A 20,979-nucleotide genomic window follows, 5' to 3' on the forward strand; every position below is an offset into this window, starting at 1 on the left:
AGACAATGTCTTAAAGCGTCTATGTTCCTGAAAGGACCTTAAACAAGTTCGGCGGAGAGAATTACGACCTTTATATAACACCGCCTGCACTTTATTTACGAACTGGTGCATTCACATTGCAAAACGTAGCGTTCATCACACTGCAACATAAAACACAAGATTAAAAGCATTTTATTATTTTACGCATTGTATAACGTACAATTCACAACACGACCAACCCATAAACTATACTGGATTCGCCAATATTTTGTAGAGTCGGGCATCTGGATCTGATTTGGGCGACACGGTGTCATTGACTACAGACATTCGAATTGACCTCAACTATTTGTTTTTCGACTAGTCGGAGCCCTAAAGGTGTGAAGACCTACAGGCTTTTTGACACTGAAGTCAGCTTCGCACCGACCAATGCACAGCCCACTGGCGTCAGTGTAAAATTCATTTCTTGAATCAGTTATATACCTTATGCAAAAGAAAAAAAAACATTTCAAACATAAATACGTGCCATTTTGGACGTTTTACATTACATATGTTTTATGATTCAAATCACATATTTCTATAGAACACACAAATGCAAAATGACAAATGTCATTGTCATTTAAAAACAGCACTTTTTTTCTGGTCGGTAAGATGTCTGTACACAAGCATACACGTTTAAAAATCGATTTAATGTCAACTGGACAATCCCTCACAGCTTCTGATCAACAAAAATGACACTGATTGTTTCAAAACGTGTGTCATCCAGCACAGGCTGGAAAATGCATCTGTTCTTTTTTTCCAGGGCTAATGTCACTAAACCCCAACACTTTGAGAAAGATGACCATTTTGTACACAAAAACAGGCCTATGTGGCAAATTATCTCGATAACCATGCCGGTGAAAGCTCTTTAACATTTAGTACAGGCAAATAAAGTCAAACACTTTTTATAAGGCAACTTTCGCGCGTTTGTTGTGTAAGTTAATATGACTTTGATTGAAACAGGCTGCTTAGATAAAAGTAAATTATTTCAATCGAATAACAAAAGTGATTGAAATATAAAAATAAAAATGTCTTGACTTGGTTTAATTCAGTTTAGAAAACGAAAACAAATGTGAAACAAAATCAAAATTGCACAGCCAAGGTGCCACTTTGATTTGCAATTTTTTGTAATCTTCATTTCATTTTTGTCTGAATAGTTAAAGCAAAGTCATACGACATGCCTAAAATGAAAGCTGTAGGACTGAGCTCTTAAAGGCAATTAGGGTTCCTTTACACCTAGAAAATTAGTGAGCTGTTATTGTCTTGTCACTCAATATAGCCCTAATGAATTATACGAAACAAGAGTGAGTACTTAGGAATAAATGACAGTTGGAATCGGAATTTAAGTGCGGTTCAAATATACCAACTGCAGTACAGTTCAAGATGCATAAGCCAGTGCGCCAAGAATTGTGTCATATTCAATACTAAGACGTATTCTAAGTGGGTCTGGTAGGGATGAATGAAAACAAACTAGGTCTGTGTCGAGTGTTTCCGTAAATGTTGCGATGTCGCCTGGTGTGCCGCTGCAAGTCAGGGAGAATCCCAAACTTGAAATCACTCATCCATGTGTTCTGTTCTGGATACACCCCCTTCCCGATAGCCACACCCCACTGGTCCAATGCCGCGTCTTCCCGATTCCAGCATCCAATGGCTTTGCTGCAGGCCGGCGACCGGCGCGACGCTGGAATAAAACCGCGAGCTGAACTGGCAGTTTATTAGTAGAAACGAAAGCCACTGGTGATATCAAATGGATAGTTCCTAAAAGTCTCTTGAATCAGAAAACAGACGAGAGCCTGCTGGACACGACAAGGCCACTTTGTAATAACTATACTGTATAACGCTGGATAATACGACGGCATCGTCTACCTTGAACTATTTCTTCGTCTGCGGTGCAGGTAAATAACGACAAGCTTAATGGTTACAGCCGGGTGACACATAAAGAAGCATTGATGCGCACTCGGACGATTAGTTTAATGTTCTCGTCGCTCTCCACGGGTTACGAATTGCCATTTAAACAGACCGTGGGTGGGGCGGTTATTTGATACTGCTTGTTCTAGGGATGGAGAAATAATGTGTTGTCCGCAACGTATAACTCGGACTGTGCAACTTAAGTTTTGGAAATAATGGAGTATAGTCAGCGGGAAAATGTTAGGACAACGTATTAGAGAAACAGCTGGAGAACAAAAACAAACAAAAGAGGAAATCAATATGGCTAAGGCAAATTAAATAGATTCTTCTGTCATGCTGTGGGTTTATAGAAAGTACATCGCGACATTAAACAGGATTAGCATTATGAAATCGTTGCATTTAAATGACACAATTTAAACAACGAAAGAAACATGAATGATCATTCTATACTCTATTGCACTCTATTGCAGATTTTAAACTGCACGCTGGAACATTTTTTTCGCCCATCCGCAATCCTCATGGACTTAAAACACAGCTAACTTTACAACTTTTGACAGCGCGGATCGTCCAGCTCTTGTATCCAGGCCATTCGGTATCAAAGATCAAAGGACAATGTCCAGCACCACCGGAAGAGGTAAAAATAATTTTAAAATGTTAATACATTAAATAAGTTCATTCTTGTAGGTCAGGAATCTGGGTCTCATTGGCGAGTTCGGAATTAGCGTGAAATCAATATGGCAACTAAATATTACATAGCCTAGCTACTGAAATGAAATCACCGATAACAGCCAATCTCAATACAATTACTAATGTCCTTACAACATTTTTAGGTTTTAGCTATAGGCCTTTTTATGACCAATAGATAAAGTGAATATGTAAAATTTTGGAATGTCTAATATCTTAATATAGCCCACGGTAATGACGCCCCGTTTAAGATATAATTTATAGAATTCGGCCCTTTACGTCGGCAATTGCGTGTGCGTGCGGTTGGGTGACTGAATGGGAATATCAGAAATGGAGAGAAAGTATTCGCAAATAATTGAATTATATATATATATATGCAGGATAAATGACCAGGACTGTTATTCATAATTATATCAATACCTTAGATAATATTCTGAAACCTTTATAAATCGATAGCCCGTCTTTGTCGATTTGAAAAGAGATTGTGGGAAACAATCACTTCGTATTGACAGAAACTGTTGTACTGTACGATTATTGTAGTACATTCCCTTAGCCTAAAATGTCGCTTGACTGATCAAATAAGTTAACACACATACGAGAGCATTTTTCGTTTTCCATGTAATATTTTCCTGTATGTGAAGACTTACTGAGTTAATGTTCGGGTATGTATCTGGATTCTGCTGTAAAGCGATTAGAGGTATGATTGACGGTGTCATCTCTAAACCAGGCCTGTCTTTGTAATTTCATAATTACACACAAGTTGGTGTTAAAGCCCGCGTGGCACACATTTCCATTTTTAAAGTGAATTCGTGTGAAATGAAATTAAAATATTTTTACTAATTTGATTATATACAATAAAACGAAAATAAATCATAAGTAATAATCATAAATAGGCATATATGTGAAGCAATTAAGATATAATAACATATATCTTAATAACAATATTACTTAATAACACATTTAGTAGGCCTTAAATGAGAGAAGTACTTACATTATATTTACTAGGCTTATATTGTGGAATATTTCTGGAAGGAGTTTCAAAACTTTAATAACCTACAGCACAGTTGTCGTTAAGGTTTTGGCTAAAATGTTGACAGTAAGTATTTAAACTCGCAGTATCTCGTATCACACTGAAATGATGTTACGTGTAACGTGAATCCCGGTCTAAGTCGTCCTTGTCCCTTTTCCCTTAGGTAGGCTACTTAATGAAGAAGAGCAAATACCTTAATTAATAATGAGTAAAAGTTCCATACCTTTGTCGTGTTACTTACGAAATATCATTAAAAGCGGATGTGCTTTTGAGAAGGGTATCGATTTTTAGAATTATGCGCATATAACCAGTTTAAATTACGGTTCGGCGCCATGCCGTTTCAATGGATTTAGGCGTTTTTCCATAGTCGAGGAATCTGTTAATTTACTCTTTTACAATATAGGACACCCAGCTGTTTCATTTGTAACGGGTATAATGGAACAGGGGTCTAGTTAACCCACTAAACAAACATTAATCAAGCCGCGCTGAGAGGAGACTCGAATAATGTTTCAGTATTTTTTCATCAATAATATTTTAGGACTGGTAAATAAATACTACCCCTCCCCTCTCTCATTCTCTTAGCAAAAATATAATGAGAAGTTCTTAACGTCTTTTAAAGTAATTTCATGGAAGAGTGAATGAAACAGAAAAGACTAATGCCTTGTACAAACGTCATTCTTTATTTATCTTATTAATTCCATGCACCAACTAAAGAATAATTTTGAATGTCTGAGAAAATTAACGTTTTACCCCTTTTTATCCGGTCGCTAAATTTTGAGTTGATAGGAGAAACCGTTCAAATAAAAATGTTGATCTGTTTTGCAGTTTATTATTTCCCTGCTACGAACAAGTTTGTATTCGACAAAAAAGTCAATTTTGTTGGAGTAACACCAACACCACAGAATACTGCGAAACCATAAGATTTGGTTTAAGCGAATTTCTCGAATGCCAATTATAGGCCTACGAGACGATACACATAGTGATTGAGGGCAACTGTTGAAAGTTAATTATTGTGAAGTTGTTAATGTGTCACATGTGGCATCTTCACCACAGTTTTTACTTTTACACAGAGGGTCATCAACCTGCCTGCTAAAGCTAAAGGCGATGCTTGTAGAAATTCTGAGGAGCATCATTGCCTTGATTATGATTATTTTATATGATATGATAATTATCGGAGCCTGTTTTCCGACATACGCAACACGTTATTGGTGCGTTGTGTCCCGTTCTTCTTTGAGTTGTCCATGTACAGGAATTCGTCTTTTTCCTCACACCAATTTCTATTGTTTTTTCTTTCTTAGAAATTCTATCAAACTGTCATTGCGTTTGTCTTGAACTTCTGGTGGTCTATGAACCTGAAAGAAACGTTTGTTTGTGGTCCCCCCTCCTCAATTGAGATCTTGAGAAGGTCGCGAATTGATTGAATCTGGAGCCGAAACAGTAAATGGAAAACATTCTCATAGTTTTTATGCCGCGTTAAGATTTAAGTTGACATGAAGCTTTTATATGGAGGAAAATCACGTCAAGTCAAGGCACTATCATAATTATGTAATTATAACTTGGACTTTAATACCAATCCTGAATTACTGTGAACATTCTGAATTCTTCCGTTATTGCGTATCTCTAAAAATTCAATTTTACTATTGAACAATTTACAGTGAGTATTCGAATTTTAAATTGTTTTTGAGTTGGTGTTACTATTAATTGTATTAGCGGTAGGCGTAGAAATTATGGAGAAATTTCCATAATTATTCTGCGGACATGTACAGTAATGACATGTAATTTTGTTGTCATTCCGTGATGTTTGGCTGCTGCTAATGAGCATCGGCGTTTGTGGGCGACGCTCGGGGATTCGCGTTAACATCGCAACTGATCTCAGTTCGACTAAATGTCCTCCGTCAACTACTTCTGAATTGACAGGATTCTGTAAAAGTCTACAAAAATTAATGAAATCTGACAAACATCTAACTGATTTCCTAAGACATATTTTTAAGATGTAGGCCTACATTTTCTTGAAAACCTGTCGCTTTTGACATGTCACAGAAATTCAGCATGGTGCCGTTCTATCACTGAAGACAAAGGAAAAAATGAAGTGCATTAACAATTTCAGAAACAAAATTAATTTGAATAAAAATGCTCGAAGGTCATACGGGGACAATCTATATGCAATTAACTTTTTAGTTCATTACACAATGGGGGATTTTCCATCATAGCAGCTAGAAGTTTTTATAGGCTAGGATACAAATACTCTGTCGTAGTCGACAACAGCATAAGTTAGATTAATGCGATTTTTAAGCATGCATAATTATTGTTTAATCCTCGTTCTGTGCAAACATTTAATTAGTTATTTAAATAGGTTTGAATGCATAAAGCGTCTGTGAAAGCGTTATGGGATGTTTTTATTTATTACAAATACAATAATATACAAATTATATGTAGCATGATAAATTTCTTAGGCTGATTAATAATATATCAATTTAGGTAAAGAATAGCGGTCTTTAAAATAGGTAAATGGCCTGCAGAATTAAAATCTGATACATTAAAGGTACGTGTAGTTTGTTTTAGCGTAGAATTAAACATTGTTGCATTGCGCACACATTTAAAGTCCATGCCTAGACTTTTCATTTTTGTCACCTTGTGTTTACTAAGTAATAAAAACTTAATTTTGTATTACCATATGGAGAGGGTAAGAACAAGTAATTTGAACGTCGTTCTTACTATAGGCTGGCAAGTGAAATAGGCGCCAATACTGGAATTAAAACTACTGCATTCACGTTTTTGTGAGCGCCTATGAGCGTGCAGATTCCCCTGGGGCTGCCCACTTTTAATATCTTCTTGACCGGCGGAGCTTGGCGAAGCGATTCTTACTTCGCTACGACCGTTAATAGCGCTCACCAGCCTGCTTCCTCCGTCTGCCGTTTGATGTGGAAATGAATTCAGGGGAGGGTTAAAGGAAAAGCAGGGGAAGCGGCCACAATACGACTGAATGGGTTAAATTAAAAAGCAAAGGGATGCTTAGCGAGTCACTGATGCAGACCATGGGACGAGAGAAGGAGTAAAAAAAACTGTGCGATGGAAGAAAAAGTTCTCTGACTTATGCACAGATTCATGATTTCTCCCGTGGGTTGTAAGAAATATTAATAAGGTTATACACACTTGTGTCGAAATGTTTTAAAAAGCCGGGCTTAAAATGTTTAGAAATAAGTGTGTATAGGTAAATGTAGGAAATACTTAAGTATAAATAGTTCGGTATAAAATTCATCCTAATTCAATAGCGTAATAACAGTAACTAAGTGTGCGTCAAGCAATGTACGCATGTAAAGGTAACCAAGGTCAGTGGGTTTGATGTTCAAGTCACGTAGTCTTTACAGGCTGCCATCCTCCTCGGGGATTTGAACACACGACCTCTGCTTTCTCTCACACAACTGCATTTAAAACGTGATTTTTTAATAACAATAACAAATGGAACGTGGAGATCTTTAAAAAAATTAAAAAGCAGAATAAGCTAAGGTTGACAGCAACTTCTATTGTTGGGATAATATTATAAAAATATTACAAAACCATAAAAAACACATTTACCTGCATGTTATACCACTGAAATATTTCATATTAACAGATGGCATCTCCTATCAGTGGTAACCTGTTTTCAAATGAATGTGCGAAATGCACCAATCAGAATGCTGAATTTGAGTTCTAGTATGACACACAGAGGCTAGTCTGTAGGGGATAGCATCCCAACTCTCATCACTGACTCACATATTCAGTGAAATACACATTCAAGATACCAGCTAAACAACATTAATCTCCGCCTCATTCTTTTTCTGTGCAAAGCCACTCTGGAGATGAATCTGGATATATAGAATGTGTTATCTTACAAGTATCTAAATCACCAACATTCTTCCCTTTGCTCTACTACATTTTTAAGTTTTACTTCATAGTAACAGTCTAATACATATATCGGACCAGCATCAATATTGATCAACAAAGATTACATGTGTGGTGTATTTTTTCTATAATTGTGGTTAATGGTGGAGAAGAGTGCCACATATGGCAAAGTGCAGTTTGAGAGGAACATAATGCATTTGATATGTTCAATCCAGCCATGCGAGCTTCTGGTTTAAATCCCTGGCTTCTGTGGTGCTGTAGGACTCCGGGGCTGCGGAATGTAAGGATCAAAGGTGCAATATAGAACCTATAGGATGTGGAAGACAAGCGCAGGGCTGTCTGGACCAAGGCCAATCAAAATGCTAGCTTGAGATGATATGAGTGGTTAGATACCCCTTTGATCACTCTTTCAAAATGCCAGGGTCTTGCTGTTGATTACTTGGTGTTTGATTATTTGTTCAATTCTGGAAATCGAAACAACGGCATTGAATCATTCCAAAAATTACAAGACTGTAGACTAATTGAGTGGAAATCTAATTTTTGGGGACATATTGCAGAACTATTGATTTCTGAAAACCACCAAAACTTACCAGGTGAGGCAATTTCAAGATCTGATAAAAAAAAAAATAGATGCAGAAGTGCAGGCATTTCTGGAAAAAAAAATACAGAACTTAATCACAATGAGCAATACTCAAAATTGCATTATGGGAGGACAGAAAATGTTTGCATTGTGTAGATGTATCATCCACAGTGGACAATAACAAAGGAACTCTAGTACTGTCACTGCAAACTGCACAGTACAGAGAAGAGAATAAATACTCACTCTAACATTCGTTAGTTACACTAACCCAACTTATTACTATGGACTTGCTGTAATGTGATTGAAGATTTAGGTCACACAGTGAAATAAACTCTTGAGGGGGTCATTCCAGTTTTAGATTTGCAGTATATTATCTTTATTATAAAATAAAATATCAGGGCGCACATGCAGCACTGCCTAATGTTATTTTACGTGACGCGGTAAAGCTAATTTTACTAGAGAAACGCAGGGCGATGTGTTTAATTCATTGACTTTTCACCGCAAACTGACAAATCTTTATCATGTCCCTCTAATACTGCTAAAAGAGTTTATATTAAATGCATAACCCTTTATGCTATTTGCTATACCCTGCCAGATCTGAGTATTTAAATATTTGGGAGACAGTTGTTTTGTCATGCGTGTCACATTGATATAATGCTTTGAGTTTTTCTCGGTTCCGTATCAGACACTTAAATGGTCCCAAAGTCAGCATGTTGGACACTAAATCTAACCTAATCGTGTGATACGCGTACTTCATATTTTACCTTAATCGTCTCTGGGGACCCTTTGGTCATTTTTCTTTCTCAGTATGAAATTACACTACACCGGCCCTCCGATTTTCGAGCCGATTACTCCAAAATATACGGTTTTGAGACTATCCAGCCAACAGCTCCGTGCGTTCAATGACAAGCCGGTATCAGTTCAACGAGTAATACAGAAATGCTTTAATTCTGAAAGGAACAAGAACCTTAACAATAAAATGATGCGGGGAAAATCCTCATGTTTTTGTTAAAAACAATATGATAAATCTCATGTTAACACAGCAGCTTAACTCCGGCGTAGTTTAATGTAACGCAGTTTAATCAAATTTAACTGTGATAGTGTCTAACCGCGGGGAAACGTTCTCGCTGTAAGTACTTAGCAAACATATGTGCAGCATATGGGCGGCATGGCGGCGCAGCAGGCAGCTCTGTCACCTCGCGCCTCTCGCGCCGCGACTCCTCTGGCCCCAGGCTCTGTGAGCGCGCGTCCGCGCGGCGCGCCCGTGTGTCTCTTCCTCCAGGTATCGCGGTACCAAAAAACATGGCGTTCGGGTTGATTTGTTATAGAATCGGGGTTGCGCGTGCATGCCGGTGTTTAGAGCTTCCCTGCACTTTGGCTTCGCATAGTATAGGACACAGTTTTTTAAAAGGGGAATGAATGCACGGGTGTATGGTGTATAAGCTAATGAGGCAGAATATGTGGTAAGCTGTATATGCATATCTCAGCTGCAATTTCACCAAGCACATATGCATTTGTAAATTATTAATTAAATTTTTGTTTTTAGTGAAGTTAAAATAAAGTGATAAACCTCCATATATTTTTGCATCTGAGGCTAAAAACCATCTTTTCCATGTGTGTAGGCAATGTACGTGTAATGATGCATTTTGAATGTTCATGTTTTTATGTATAATTTTGTTTTTTGACTTCTTTAATGTGCTGTCTTTACGTTTTAATATGTGTAAATCTTTTTTATTGTCCATCTGTCAGAAGTGCCTAGAGATTTATCGTGTTCATCCCCTCTCCTCCCCCAGGCCATGGGGGCCTTAACCAACTAGGCGGCATGTTTGTGAATGGACGGCCATTGCCGGAGGTGATCCGCCAGCGCATCGTGGACATGGCGCACCAGGGCGTACGACCCTGCGACATCTCGCGGCAGCTGCGAGTCAGCCACGGATGCGTCAGCAAGATCCTGGGCCGGTGAGCCACTCGCCACGTCCGCAGTCGCGGGAAACCGCCGAGGGGCGTGGCTGCCGCTAAACACACACACACGAGCTGAACCCGTTGGTCCAATTTATGAAACCTTATAAAAGGACAGTGTTTTCCAGTCCGGTCCACAAAGACCCACAGACAGTCCATAATTTTGCTCCCTCCCAGCTCCCTGGTTCCTGGGAGGGAGCAAAAACGCATAATGGCTCTGTGTCCCCCGGGATCAGATTGGGAAACACTATATAAGGATATCAGGCACTCAGCTAGTTTGCATCATTAGTCTTCACATAGTTCACCAGAAAAAGCCCACAGACCCTATACACTGTACGTATATACAGTGTATCCAACATTGCTTATTGTTCAAATGATATTAATCCCATTGTCTTTGAAAGGGCTGTGTTTAAGAACATAAGAAGATAAGAAATTTACAAAGGATAGGGGGCCATTTGCCCCATCAAGCTCATTTGGAGAGAATTCAGCTAATAATTTAAAGTTATTGAAATCTTATCTAGCTCTGATTTAATGGAACCCAAGGTTTTAGCTTGCACTACACTAACAGGAAGACTATTTCATACTCTAACCACATTTAATTTATTTCAGCCGATTAAACTCAGAATTTACACTTGTCTCTTAGATAATATAGATGCACCAGGGCCAACATTCATGCTTGGTGGAATGGAGGTGAGATCCCTCAAGCTTTTCTTAAGCTCTCCGTTTGACGCCGAGCAAACAGCCCGTTCCGCTCGCTCGCTCCACACCCACTGTGCTCCAGCACACGCACGGACGCACATGCCGTTCTTTTTCTCTGCTGCCGAGCGGCGCCAGGCTCGCCCCCAAGGCCTGGTCTCATGCTGCCTTAGCTGTGAAGCACTCGGGGGCTGATACCTGCCAGAAACAGGGCCGCTTTAAGCTCAGCCCCCACACTGTAGGGCTGCCTCTTTAGAACAGTGCTTTTTAGTAAATATGATAAAAGCAAAATGGCAGAGGCCTAGCTACACATTCTTGATCATTTATATCTGATTTAGATGGAGATTTGTTCAGTGTGATATAAGGGTTTCATCTGTTTTAGTTTGCTAACTACATATAATACGATTCTAAGACTTCCTAAATTTGTGAATTTAAAGTCTGCCCAGAAAATGGGCTGGTTCTCTTTTTGTTTAACTAATACCGGCATTTCTGCCTTTTCTTGTATTGTTTACTGACTGGTACAGTATTTGGGTGATGCACCGTGAGATAAGTTACCGCTGTAGCTCGATCAACCTTCCACTGCCCCGTGTTACCTTTGTTCACAGTGTCACCACATTTACAGTGAACACTCCAGTCTTGTTTCCTGATTGCAAAAGAAAAGTAAATAAATGTACCCTAGTTCCTTGTTTGGCCTCATTCTTGCTTTGCATGGAAAAAATAGCTGTATAAAATCATCACTGGTAATATTACGTAATTACTGTGTTTGTTTCCAACAGCAGAAATTAGACTGACAGGCAAAACGCACTTTCCCTCTGAAGGCCAGGAGCCTAGATCCTGTTTCTGAGTTCCTTGGCCATCTCGACTGCGAACTTTTGTAGTTCCTGGCCACTTTCGTGTGTCACTTTTCCACTGCAGAACAGGAACTGTGACCTTTATGCTAAGTAAGCTAAATAAAGCTTATAGGTCATCGCTACAAGCCCCACTCTGTAGTTCCTGGTCGAGCGAAAAGTCCATACTTTGCCGTGGGGAATAAAAAAAGATTCTGGAATAGCCTCCAAGGAACAATTGGGTTCATTATTGAGTTACTGGAGTAGGAACTCGAAGTTCCTGGTTTCTGAAACAATGGCCACAGTCGGAAAGTGCCTGAAGTAACACCTCATTGCCATCCTCTCCTTTTATAAAGCTCCCTTCCTTCTTCTCTTCTGGCATTCTTGCATCCCCCACACCTCGGCAGGTACTACGAGACTGGCAGCATTAAGCCTGGCGTGATCGGCGGCTCCAAGCCGAAGGTGGCCACGCCCAAGGTGGTGGAGAAGATCGCCGAATACAAGCGGCAGAATCCCACCATGTTCGCCTGGGAGATCCGGGACCGGCTGCTGGCCGAGGGCGTGTGCGACTCCGACACCGTGCCCAGCGTCAGCTCCATCAACAGGTACTTTGGATCTCCTGTCGGCGATGTGGTAGAAGTCTGCAAAAGCCAAAAAAGGGGTCAGTTGTGGGTTTTATAATGATCCTCCTGTCTCCTGCCCATGCAGGATCATCAGGACAAAGGTGCAGCAGCCATTTAACCTCCCTCTGGACACCAAAGGGCCGAATCCCGGACACACGCTCAGTGAGTCCCCCTCATTAGTCAGTTGTCCCTGACTTTACAGCTGATTGGTAGGTTCTTGATTGGCTATTTATGGGATCCATTGTCCAATGGGAGAGCAGACCCATGTGGAACAGTACAAGGTCCTTTACTGAATGCAGTTGTAAGTAGACGGTGATGATAGTAATGGTGAACCACCCCCCTCCCAGTACCCAGCTCAGCCGTCACTCCTCCGGAGTCACCTCAGTCAGATTCCCTGGGCTCCACCTACTCCATCAGTGGACTGCTGGGCATCCCACAGTCCAGCATTGAGGGCAAGAGGAGCCACGATGACAGTAAGGACTTTCAGATTCATTTATCCCTCTATGATGTCCATATATCTGGACAGTTATTCCACTTTACCATTTTTCCTGGTGAACGTTTTGGTTACAAGCAGGAGTTTTAACCACTACTCCCTCTGCTGGCAAAGTTCTGCGTTTTTTTTCTCTTAATTGAACACACAAAGCTCAGAATAAATCCTATAACACATTCTCCCGTTTTGTCCTTGCCCCATCTCTCACCATTGCCCTCTGCAGGTGACCAGGAGAGCTGCAGGCACAGCGTGGACTCCCAGAGCAGCGGGGGTGGACCGCGGAAGCAGCTTCGGCCCGAGCACTTCGGCGCCCAGCACCTGGACTGCGGCTTCGAGCGGCACCACTACCCGGCCGATACCTTCGTTAGTCCTGGTGCCGGCAAGACCGAGCAGGTGCCCCTGATCTCCAAGGCTTAGCGTCCCTCCAGCCCTGTGTCTGTGTGCACCTGCGTGTGATATCTGTGTGTAGCCATGGCAACACAGATTACACAGCCTGGTGTCATGGCATAGTGATACCTCTCCTCGTGTGTCAGTGTGTCAAAGTCTGTGCCTCATCTACAATTTCCTTAGGGACTTATTAAGTGTGTGTGTCGGTCTGTCTATCTATCTATCTGTCTATCTATCTATCTATGTTTCTATCTATCTATCTATCTATCTATCTGTCTATCTGTCTGTCTGTGTCTATCTATCTGTCTGTCTGTCTGTCTATCTATCTATGTTTCTATCTATCTGTCTCTCTCTCTGTCTGTCTGTCTCTGTTTCTCTCTCTGTCTCTCTCTCCGTCTCTCTCTCTGCCTCTGTCTCCCTGTCTATCTGTCACAGCCATTTCCCACTCCTAAGCACAGTCACCATAAGAGACCCTCGCACTGCACAGGCACTTCATCCCCTCCCTGTCCCCCTGCACAGCCCTGTGCAGCGTCCTTGCGAAGGTCCCTGAACCGACAGCAGCACTCATTCTCACTCTGCCAGGCTGGAGGGGCTGTCCTCCTGCTCCAGAGACCCCATGTGAATGCAGATGGAGACCCAGGGTCTGCAGAGCAGGGGTGGCACACGCTCGCTTTGGTGACAGAGCTGTGCAGCGGGCAGCCGCTGCCGAGGCTCAGAGGGCAGCACTGTCACCTGGCAGCTCCAGGGCTCTGGGCTTGATTGTCCACCCCGGCTGTGTGTGTGGAGCGTCCATCTTCTCCCTGAGGCTGTGCGATTTCCTTTGGGTACTCCAGGTTCCTCCCACAGTCCAAAAATATACTGGCACCCTGTCCAGGGTGTCTCCTGCCTTGTGTCCTGGGAATGGCTCCAGGCGCACTGTGATCTGGTGCTGGATAAGCGGTTACAGAAACTGGATGGAACAATATATGGGCTTGTGCCTGTCCCATTTTTCTAATTTCCCTCCGTGGACCAATAAATACCATGTCATCTCATCAGGATTTGGCAGATTTTAAGATTGTGGCTGAATGATTAGTCTAGGCACTATTCATGGAGTAGGAGCGACCTTTTTTAGGCCTGTCTGCTTGGTGTGCATTCACACTCGTTCTCTCTCTCCACCTTAAAGACTCTGTATCCTCTTTCACTCATCAACGGAGGCCTGGAGGATAGCAAGGCCGTGCGGTCAGCATCGAGCGCCGCCATTGGCCGGAACCTGACGGCACACCAGGGCTACGCGGTGGTGGCAGGTATGAGACCGAAGACGGGGGGGCAGCCCATGTGACAATTATTCCAGTCCCTGGAATAGTTGCTTGTCAGTATTGAGACCTTGATGAGCCTAACAGTGGAAAATATGGACAAATTATACGTTTCTATTTTTTTTTTATAAGTAATACTTTGAACACTGAAAATTTTAATCTTTTTTATTTTATACATGCCTCGAACTAATTTGTTTTACTTATATAGTATAGATATACAGCCCTTCCCCGAGTTACGATGGGGTTATGTTCCGACAAACCTATCATAAGGGGAAAATGCATTTTTATACAGTACACCTAAGCTAACAAACCTCATATCTTATAGCCTACCTTAAACATGCTTAGAACATTTACAGTACCCTACAGCTGGGCAAAATCTTTAACACAAAGCCAATTTTATAATAAAGTGTTGAATATCTCATGTAACTTATTGAGTAATGTACTGAAAGTGAAGAACCATTTACCCAAGTTGAAATATCCGTAACACGGACCATCATAACCCGGGGAGCGTCTGTATATCATTGTGATTCTTTTTTTTTTTTTTTGCATATTTCAGCATTGAAACATTTCTTGCTCTTCAATTCATTCATTATCCTTAAATATGTTTATTGCATTCTCCACCCCGGCCACTTCTCTGTCACTTTAGACACCATGCAGCCCCTCCCCCTCTGTCTGAAACAGGAAATGTCCCCAGAAGTTACCAGCTCCAGTCCCTCCCCAAGCATCGCACCCAGCTCCGCCTTTCTGGAGCTGCAGCCAATCACGGCTGCCGTCTCTGTCAGCAGCAGCTGTGCTGGCTCCACCCATTTCTCTCATGCCTTCAACTCATTCACTCATCATGCACCTGTATATGGGCAGTTCAACAGCCAGTCACTCATAGCAGGTAACCAGTCATTGGCCCTTAGCCGCTAAACAGTTCCTGCCAGTTCATGAAACGCAGAGCATATGCCGTATCCCCGTACTCCGTCAAAATCTTCATGAACTCTCCAGTCGTAATGTTTATTGCTCCACTTTTCAGTTATTGGTCTCCTGATTCATCAATCACACTTCAGAACCAGAAAAAAGGGAGAAAAAAAATGAAATCGAATCATTTAATTTGAAATAAGAAATGGCAGAACTGGCAGAAACTTTAGCGGAAAATCCCATCATCTATACTTCATGGCACATCGACTGTGAAAATTCGATGTTGTTAGAAGCTAGGTTTTCATTCAGTTTTTTTTTAGCGTTTAACCACATAGGCGTTTGCTCAGTCTGAGCCGCGATCAAATTACGAACAGCACTCGTGAAAGCTACGGTCCCGTAGAGCGGAGCCGTTCCCGTTCGGAGCGCGCTCACGGCTGCTGTCTGCCCACGGCAGGTCGGGACATGATGAGCTCCACGCTCCCAGGATATCCTCCGCACATCCCCTCCAGCAGTCAGGCCGGCTACGCGTCCTCCGCCATCACGGGCATGGTGTCAGGTGAGGGCTCCGCCTGTCAGCTTCACATGCAGCCAAACATGAAACGCTCTAGCCTTTTAACCACCTAGAAAGTGCTCTTCACTGAAGTCGCACAGCCTTTAACTGCTTTTTAAAAAATAATAAGTGTTTTTACACCTCCTTGCCATAGATTGACTGCCCCTCTGATATTTTTTAAACCTGACTCAGTGCATGAAGTACAGGAGGTCGCGTATACTACAGTGAATATGTACTGCGACAATGAATCACAGTCACTATTACACAACATCTTTATGAAGCTGTAGATGGAGTGTAGTCAGGTGACCCAAAGGTTGAAAGTTTAATGAGGGGGTCTGCTTCAGTACAGTATTAACCATATGTCCTTCATCAAATGAAATTTCCATCAATTTTAACTCGAGTATTGAGTATTGGCATTTGAGTATTCCAATACCAGGAATCAACCTGCCCTCCATGACAGTGTCACAGTAACGAGACAGAGGTGTCAAACCTTCTTCAAATGAGATCCTCCAGGATCTGCATCCTACATAAATTCGCAGACCCCTGTAACAATATGGAATTTTCTGTGTAGACCTCAGCGTGACCAACGTGCCTGCAGTGATGGGATGGGGGCAAGAATATGGAAAGATGAATCCACGCTGTCAGGCGAATAGCGCTACAGAGGAAGCGCGTGCGGATATTAAGCGAGGAGAGAAGGAACGGCAGCGATGTGAAAGGGACACGTGATCTGGGAGAGAAAGGGCCGGGAGGGAGGCGTGTGATTAACGGCGGGCGGGGGGAGGGGGGGTTAATGAGTAGCCTGCTCCGCTGGTGAACTGAGGCTCCGATGCAGGCTGGCCATGGGGGGGGGGGGCACGGGGAACAGGCCGGGGGGGTTCCGCCCTGCTACCCGCACCCCCTCACTGCTTTGTTGACCACACATTGCTATGGGAACTGAGGGGCCCCAGCGAGGGGGAGATTTATGTAGTGGGAGGGGGGCTGTTGGGTGGGGTTGGGGGGGGGAGCGAGAGAGGAAGAGGGTTTTTGTGCTGTGACGTGTGTGGGGTGCGATGTGCTCTTTCTTATTTGAAGCCTGCCCTGCCAAGCGCGAAATGAGAGGGCCTGATTGATTATTTTTCTGGTGGGCAGGCTGTGAGGAAGTGTTCATACACAATTACTCACAGAGAGGGTGGGGGGTGTGTGTGTGTGTGCGTGGGGGGGGCACCCAGGCTGAGCTGAGGATTCAACCCTGTCGGCATAATTACCAATTAAATATTGGAATGTTTAAAAGGGAAAAATGGGGGTGGCAAACAAATGAAAGACTAAAGGAGAAGGTGAGGGATGGAGGGGGAGCTGTACGTGTGTGTGGGGGGGGGCGCGTTTGGCGGGGCACAGCGTAGGGGCGGTTAAAGGACGCAGAGAACCGACTCTACGCACCAATGATCCGTGGGATTCTGCACCGCCCCTCAGCCCCACCCGCTCCACCTGGCCCGGCAGATTAATGGTTTACAAGCCACCCGGCTGCTGGTGAATTATGTCCTAAGAGTCACCGGATGCGGGTGAAAAAAAAGCTAAGTCGCCATGCCGCTCCAGCAAAACAGACCCCACATCGTAACATTCCGCCTCGAACCCACGCCTCACCGATCCATACCGGCGCTGCGGCCTTCCTCTGATGCTTCTTCCAAGGCTTCAAAGCCCTGAAGATACTTTGTTTCGTCACCAAAATATACATCTGTGAACACCAGACGTCACTCGTGACTTTGGCGAATGAAACGCTGACCTGAGCTGTGTTGCCACCCCCCTCAAGGTGCAGACTACTCCGGACAGACTTATGGCCCGTCTCCCTACACCTCCTACAGCGAGGCCTGGAGGTTCACCAACTCCAGCATCCTGGGTGAGTCCGATTACCATTCGCCTATAGAGGAAGACCCCTGTGGGTCAGGGTGACCTTTTTGTGATTTATCCAGAGACCCTCTGCTGAAAAACCCGACAAACAATTTCCTAGTTGGACCCGTGCCATGGGGCTGCCAAATCCTCCACTTAATGCGCTGCGGAGTGCGGTCCACATGCAATGCCTCGCAAGCATAAAATAACTTCTTAAAATAGTGGAACGTGAAAAGCTCCACAGCACCTGGGTTAGATCACATGACATTGTGTTGGGGCGGAGTCAGGTTGGCACCGCCGGAGGCTTTTCCTGGGCCAACTACGCTGTCACGAATCGGTGCCCCTGAGCCTCTCGTGGCTCGGCAAGGTGACCACAGGGCACAGGTGGGGGGGGGGGCGGTAATGTTAAGTACTTTTTAGTCGTCGCTATGGAGAGTTCCTTTACAGAAGCCAGAGACATGGTGCACACAAATAAACAAAAGAGGAATCTTTACCCTGGTGATGTCAACATGACAGTGTTAATGTTGTAACTAAGTTAGGTGGCTCTTTTGTTAAAGCCCCAATGTGTATGTAGTACAGCTGACAAATGCAGATGTGAGTCATATGCTGCTCAGATCCTTAAGCTTATCACATCATCGCACTGATGGTCAGGTCATTCGGCATCATGCGGATCTTTGACTTATGCATCTGTTCATGCACGCTAAACAGCTGGACTGTGATGGCGGGAAGTGTTGCGATGCTCTAGAAGCGTTATTTTGAAAGTGGCATTAGTTGCGTGAAATCGAGAGGTACCCAGGTGCGGTAAGAGGTCCTGGCGAGCCCACGGTGGGGGCCGGCGGTGGGGGCCCACGGTGGGGGCCGGCGGTGAGGAAGTGACGCCCAGAGCTTTAATGCGCGTTTGTTTCCCCCTGCAGGTTCTCCGTATTACTACAGCTCCGCCTCCCGCGCCGCCGCCCCCTCCACAGCTGCCTACGATCACCTCTAGCCACTGGCGTCTCAGTTCATTTATCCAGAGATCAGGCACCCGCTGAAAGGCACTGTCTCCATCGGAGCTCTTTCCGCGAGTGACGGACAGCACAAACGAGCGCCGAGTATGGAACCGACGTGCGCTCCTGTTGTTTGTTCCAGGATGAATCCCAATGCTTACACATCACCTGATGCACATCCATGCCAGTACCTTTGGGTGTAATTTTGTGTAGGGACTACCCGGATGGACCAAAGTCATTCAGGACCAAAGTCACCGGCTTTGGCCACCCCTACGCTTTGACTAGCAAGGTCACCTGTTTACTCCAGTGTCTGAAAAAGAACAGCATACTTTAATGTCATTATGAGGAGCATTTTTGCAGTAATAATTTGTTGTTATGCTTTTAAATTTGTTTTTGTTTATTTGTGGTATCCCATCTGTTCACGATATGTTTGTTTACACCTCAGTTGGCATCATGTTGGTTAGAATAATATTGTTCTTTGGAACTGTGTTCGGTGTCTGCTCATTTTCTGTTATTGACGGAAAACACCAACGTGGGCATTCTGGCACTTTTGTTCACATAGACAGGAGTCTTGTCCTTTCTTGAAGAGTTTTGACGTCTTTCGGAACACACCAGCAATGACTCACCGCAATAAGAAAAGAATCAGGGGTTTGGTCCATAATTTGGCTAATCTGTACTCACTGAATACATTCAGCCACACTCCCAGTTCACCACAGGGGTTCAGGGCAAATGAACTGGGTATCGTCAGAGATACAGTCTGGCAATTTCTCTGTTTATCAGCACATTTCTTTATAAACAGAGCAAGAGAGACCAGCAGTTAATTTGACCAGTTAATTAAATGCATCTGTTGGCTAAAAAGTTGACTTTTGCGATTCAACACTATAGGCTAACAATAGTTTTGGATTTACAGACATCAGAAATTATACAGTTTATTGTTCATGTTAGAGAGAACCTGGCCCAGCAGTGAAACAGTGAGTGAGCACATAGCAGATCATTTGGGTGTGACAGCAATGGAACAGAAGAAGTTTGCTATGTAACCACAACAGTGTCCATTCCCCCGTTTAACTGGTATGTATATAGCATTCATTGCAACCCGACTTTGATCTAAAGAAACAATTTGAATATAGGGGTGAGCAAGGTGTTGATAAATGGGTTAAAATATGCAAGAAATTGCACCCCTTTTTGTCAAGAAAACAATTTTAACCTTTTTTGGAAGATGTCTAGAATTTACGGTCATGCAAAATCTTTAACGGCATCGTTTGTTTGAACTCTATTGTTATTATTGTTATTATTTCATATATTGTTATTATTGTGTAAATAAAGTATTTCTAAAGAATTATTTTAATTAAATAAAGCATGACAATGTAAATGGGGTTTGTTCACTCATTTTCACAACTTTTGCTTAGTATATCATATAAGTGAAAGAAATGCAATATAGCACACTTCAGAAATGTGGAATACATTATTATTATTATTATTATTAGTGTTATTATTATTGATGTTGTTGTTGTTAGAGCTATACTGACCTGTCGCACATTTCAAAGACTAGACAGTAGTTCATACGTCTTTTTCATACATTGTGTCATTGTTACTGACTTCTACTGCTAACACCACATGAGACAAATTTGGTTTTGGCCATATACAGCTTCAATAACTATAAAAACTATATATATAAAAAAAACTGCTAAAAATTACAAAGAACTTCTAAATCTTCCAAAATTCGAATGGATTAAACTAAAAATAGATTTTTAGGTTATGAGATTGATTTAAGTATAACTTGGTGGACAGGAATGACCTCTCCATATGCAAAAAACACTCACTGTCTTCATCCATTTGCCTGGTAAGGCTAGGCACAAAATTCAAGACCTATGGCAAGAATGCAGTTCATTCCTTTCGTGTATTTTTGTTAAGCACCAAACTCACGCACCAGTGGTGTTCTCGACTTGTGCAAGAAAGAGACTCTTTGCAGACTTTAATGCATCTGGCGAAATGAGGAAAATAATCTTAAGGTGCGACCGTGAGAACTTTATATAGGCCTATCATATCATTTCATATTCATTTGTCATTTTCATACTGGAGGAAACGGCTTGCCCCCCATCAAGGCACAAAATGGAGTAAAACATCGTTATTAATAAATGTAAATCTGTACCTGATTGCCATAGTAGCAGAACAAAAAACGGAGGTAATTTTAGTTAGTTTTTTTAATGATTAAACTTGCGAGTCACGTATTAACTCGATGTGACTTTGCGGACCTGCAACAAATGACAGGACTGTTTCATAGTGTGACTCAATGCAGCAGCTTAA

At 42.6% G+C, this 20,979-nt stretch overlaps 1 protein-coding gene across 5 annotated transcripts; it reads left to right on the forward strand.

The window, feature by feature from the left end:
• The first annotated feature begins 1,527 nt into the window (after positions 1 to 1,527).
• pax8 (paired box 8) lies at positions 1,528 to 20,044 on the forward strand. Of its 5 annotated transcripts, none has more exons than XM_023818588.2 (12): positions 1,528 to 1,910; positions 2,394 to 2,557; positions 9,917 to 10,058; positions 11,989 to 12,186; positions 12,290 to 12,366; positions 12,552 to 12,677; positions 12,918 to 13,087; positions 14,244 to 14,364; positions 15,020 to 15,256; positions 15,731 to 15,832; positions 17,613 to 17,699; positions 18,604 to 20,044. In XM_023818588.2, exons 2-12 carry the CDS (start codon positions 2,536 to 2,538, stop codon positions 18,672 to 18,674), a joined length of 1,353 nt encoding a protein of 450 aa, XP_023674356.1. In that variant the 5' UTR covers positions 1,528 to 1,910; positions 2,394 to 2,535; the 3' UTR covers positions 18,675 to 20,044. The 5 variants fall into 5 exon arrangements, with proteins under 5 accessions (XP_023674356.1, XP_023674357.1, XP_023674358.1 ...); XM_023818587.2 differs by having other exon boundaries at positions 1,529 to 1,910; positions 9,893 to 10,058; XM_023818589.2 differs by lacking the exon at positions 2,394 to 2,557 and having other exon boundaries at positions 9,893 to 10,058.
• The last annotated feature ends 935 nt before the right edge of the window (positions 20,045 to 20,979 follow it).

The sequence above is a fragment of the Paramormyrops kingsleyae genome, chromosome 7 (genome assembly GCF_048594095.1).
Source record: "Paramormyrops kingsleyae isolate MSU_618 chromosome 7, PKINGS_0.4, whole genome shotgun sequence".
In the NCBI taxonomy this organism is placed as follows: domain Eukaryota; kingdom Metazoa; phylum Chordata; class Actinopteri; order Osteoglossiformes; family Mormyridae; genus Paramormyrops; species Paramormyrops kingsleyae.

Excerpts from the sequence above, each read along its gene's own strand:
- pax8 (XM_023818587.2), top strand. The coding sequence starts at position 2,536 with ATGTCCAGCACCACCGGAAGAG. Across the intron at positions 12,187-12,289 it reads AGCGTCAGCTCCATCAACAG|GATCATCAGGACAAAGGTGC; the intron begins GTACTTTGGATC and ends CTGCCCATGCAG. Across the intron at positions 15,257-15,730 it reads CAGCCAGTCACTCATAGCAG|GTCGGGACATGATGAGCTCC; the intron begins GTAACCAGTCAT and ends TGCCCACGGCAG.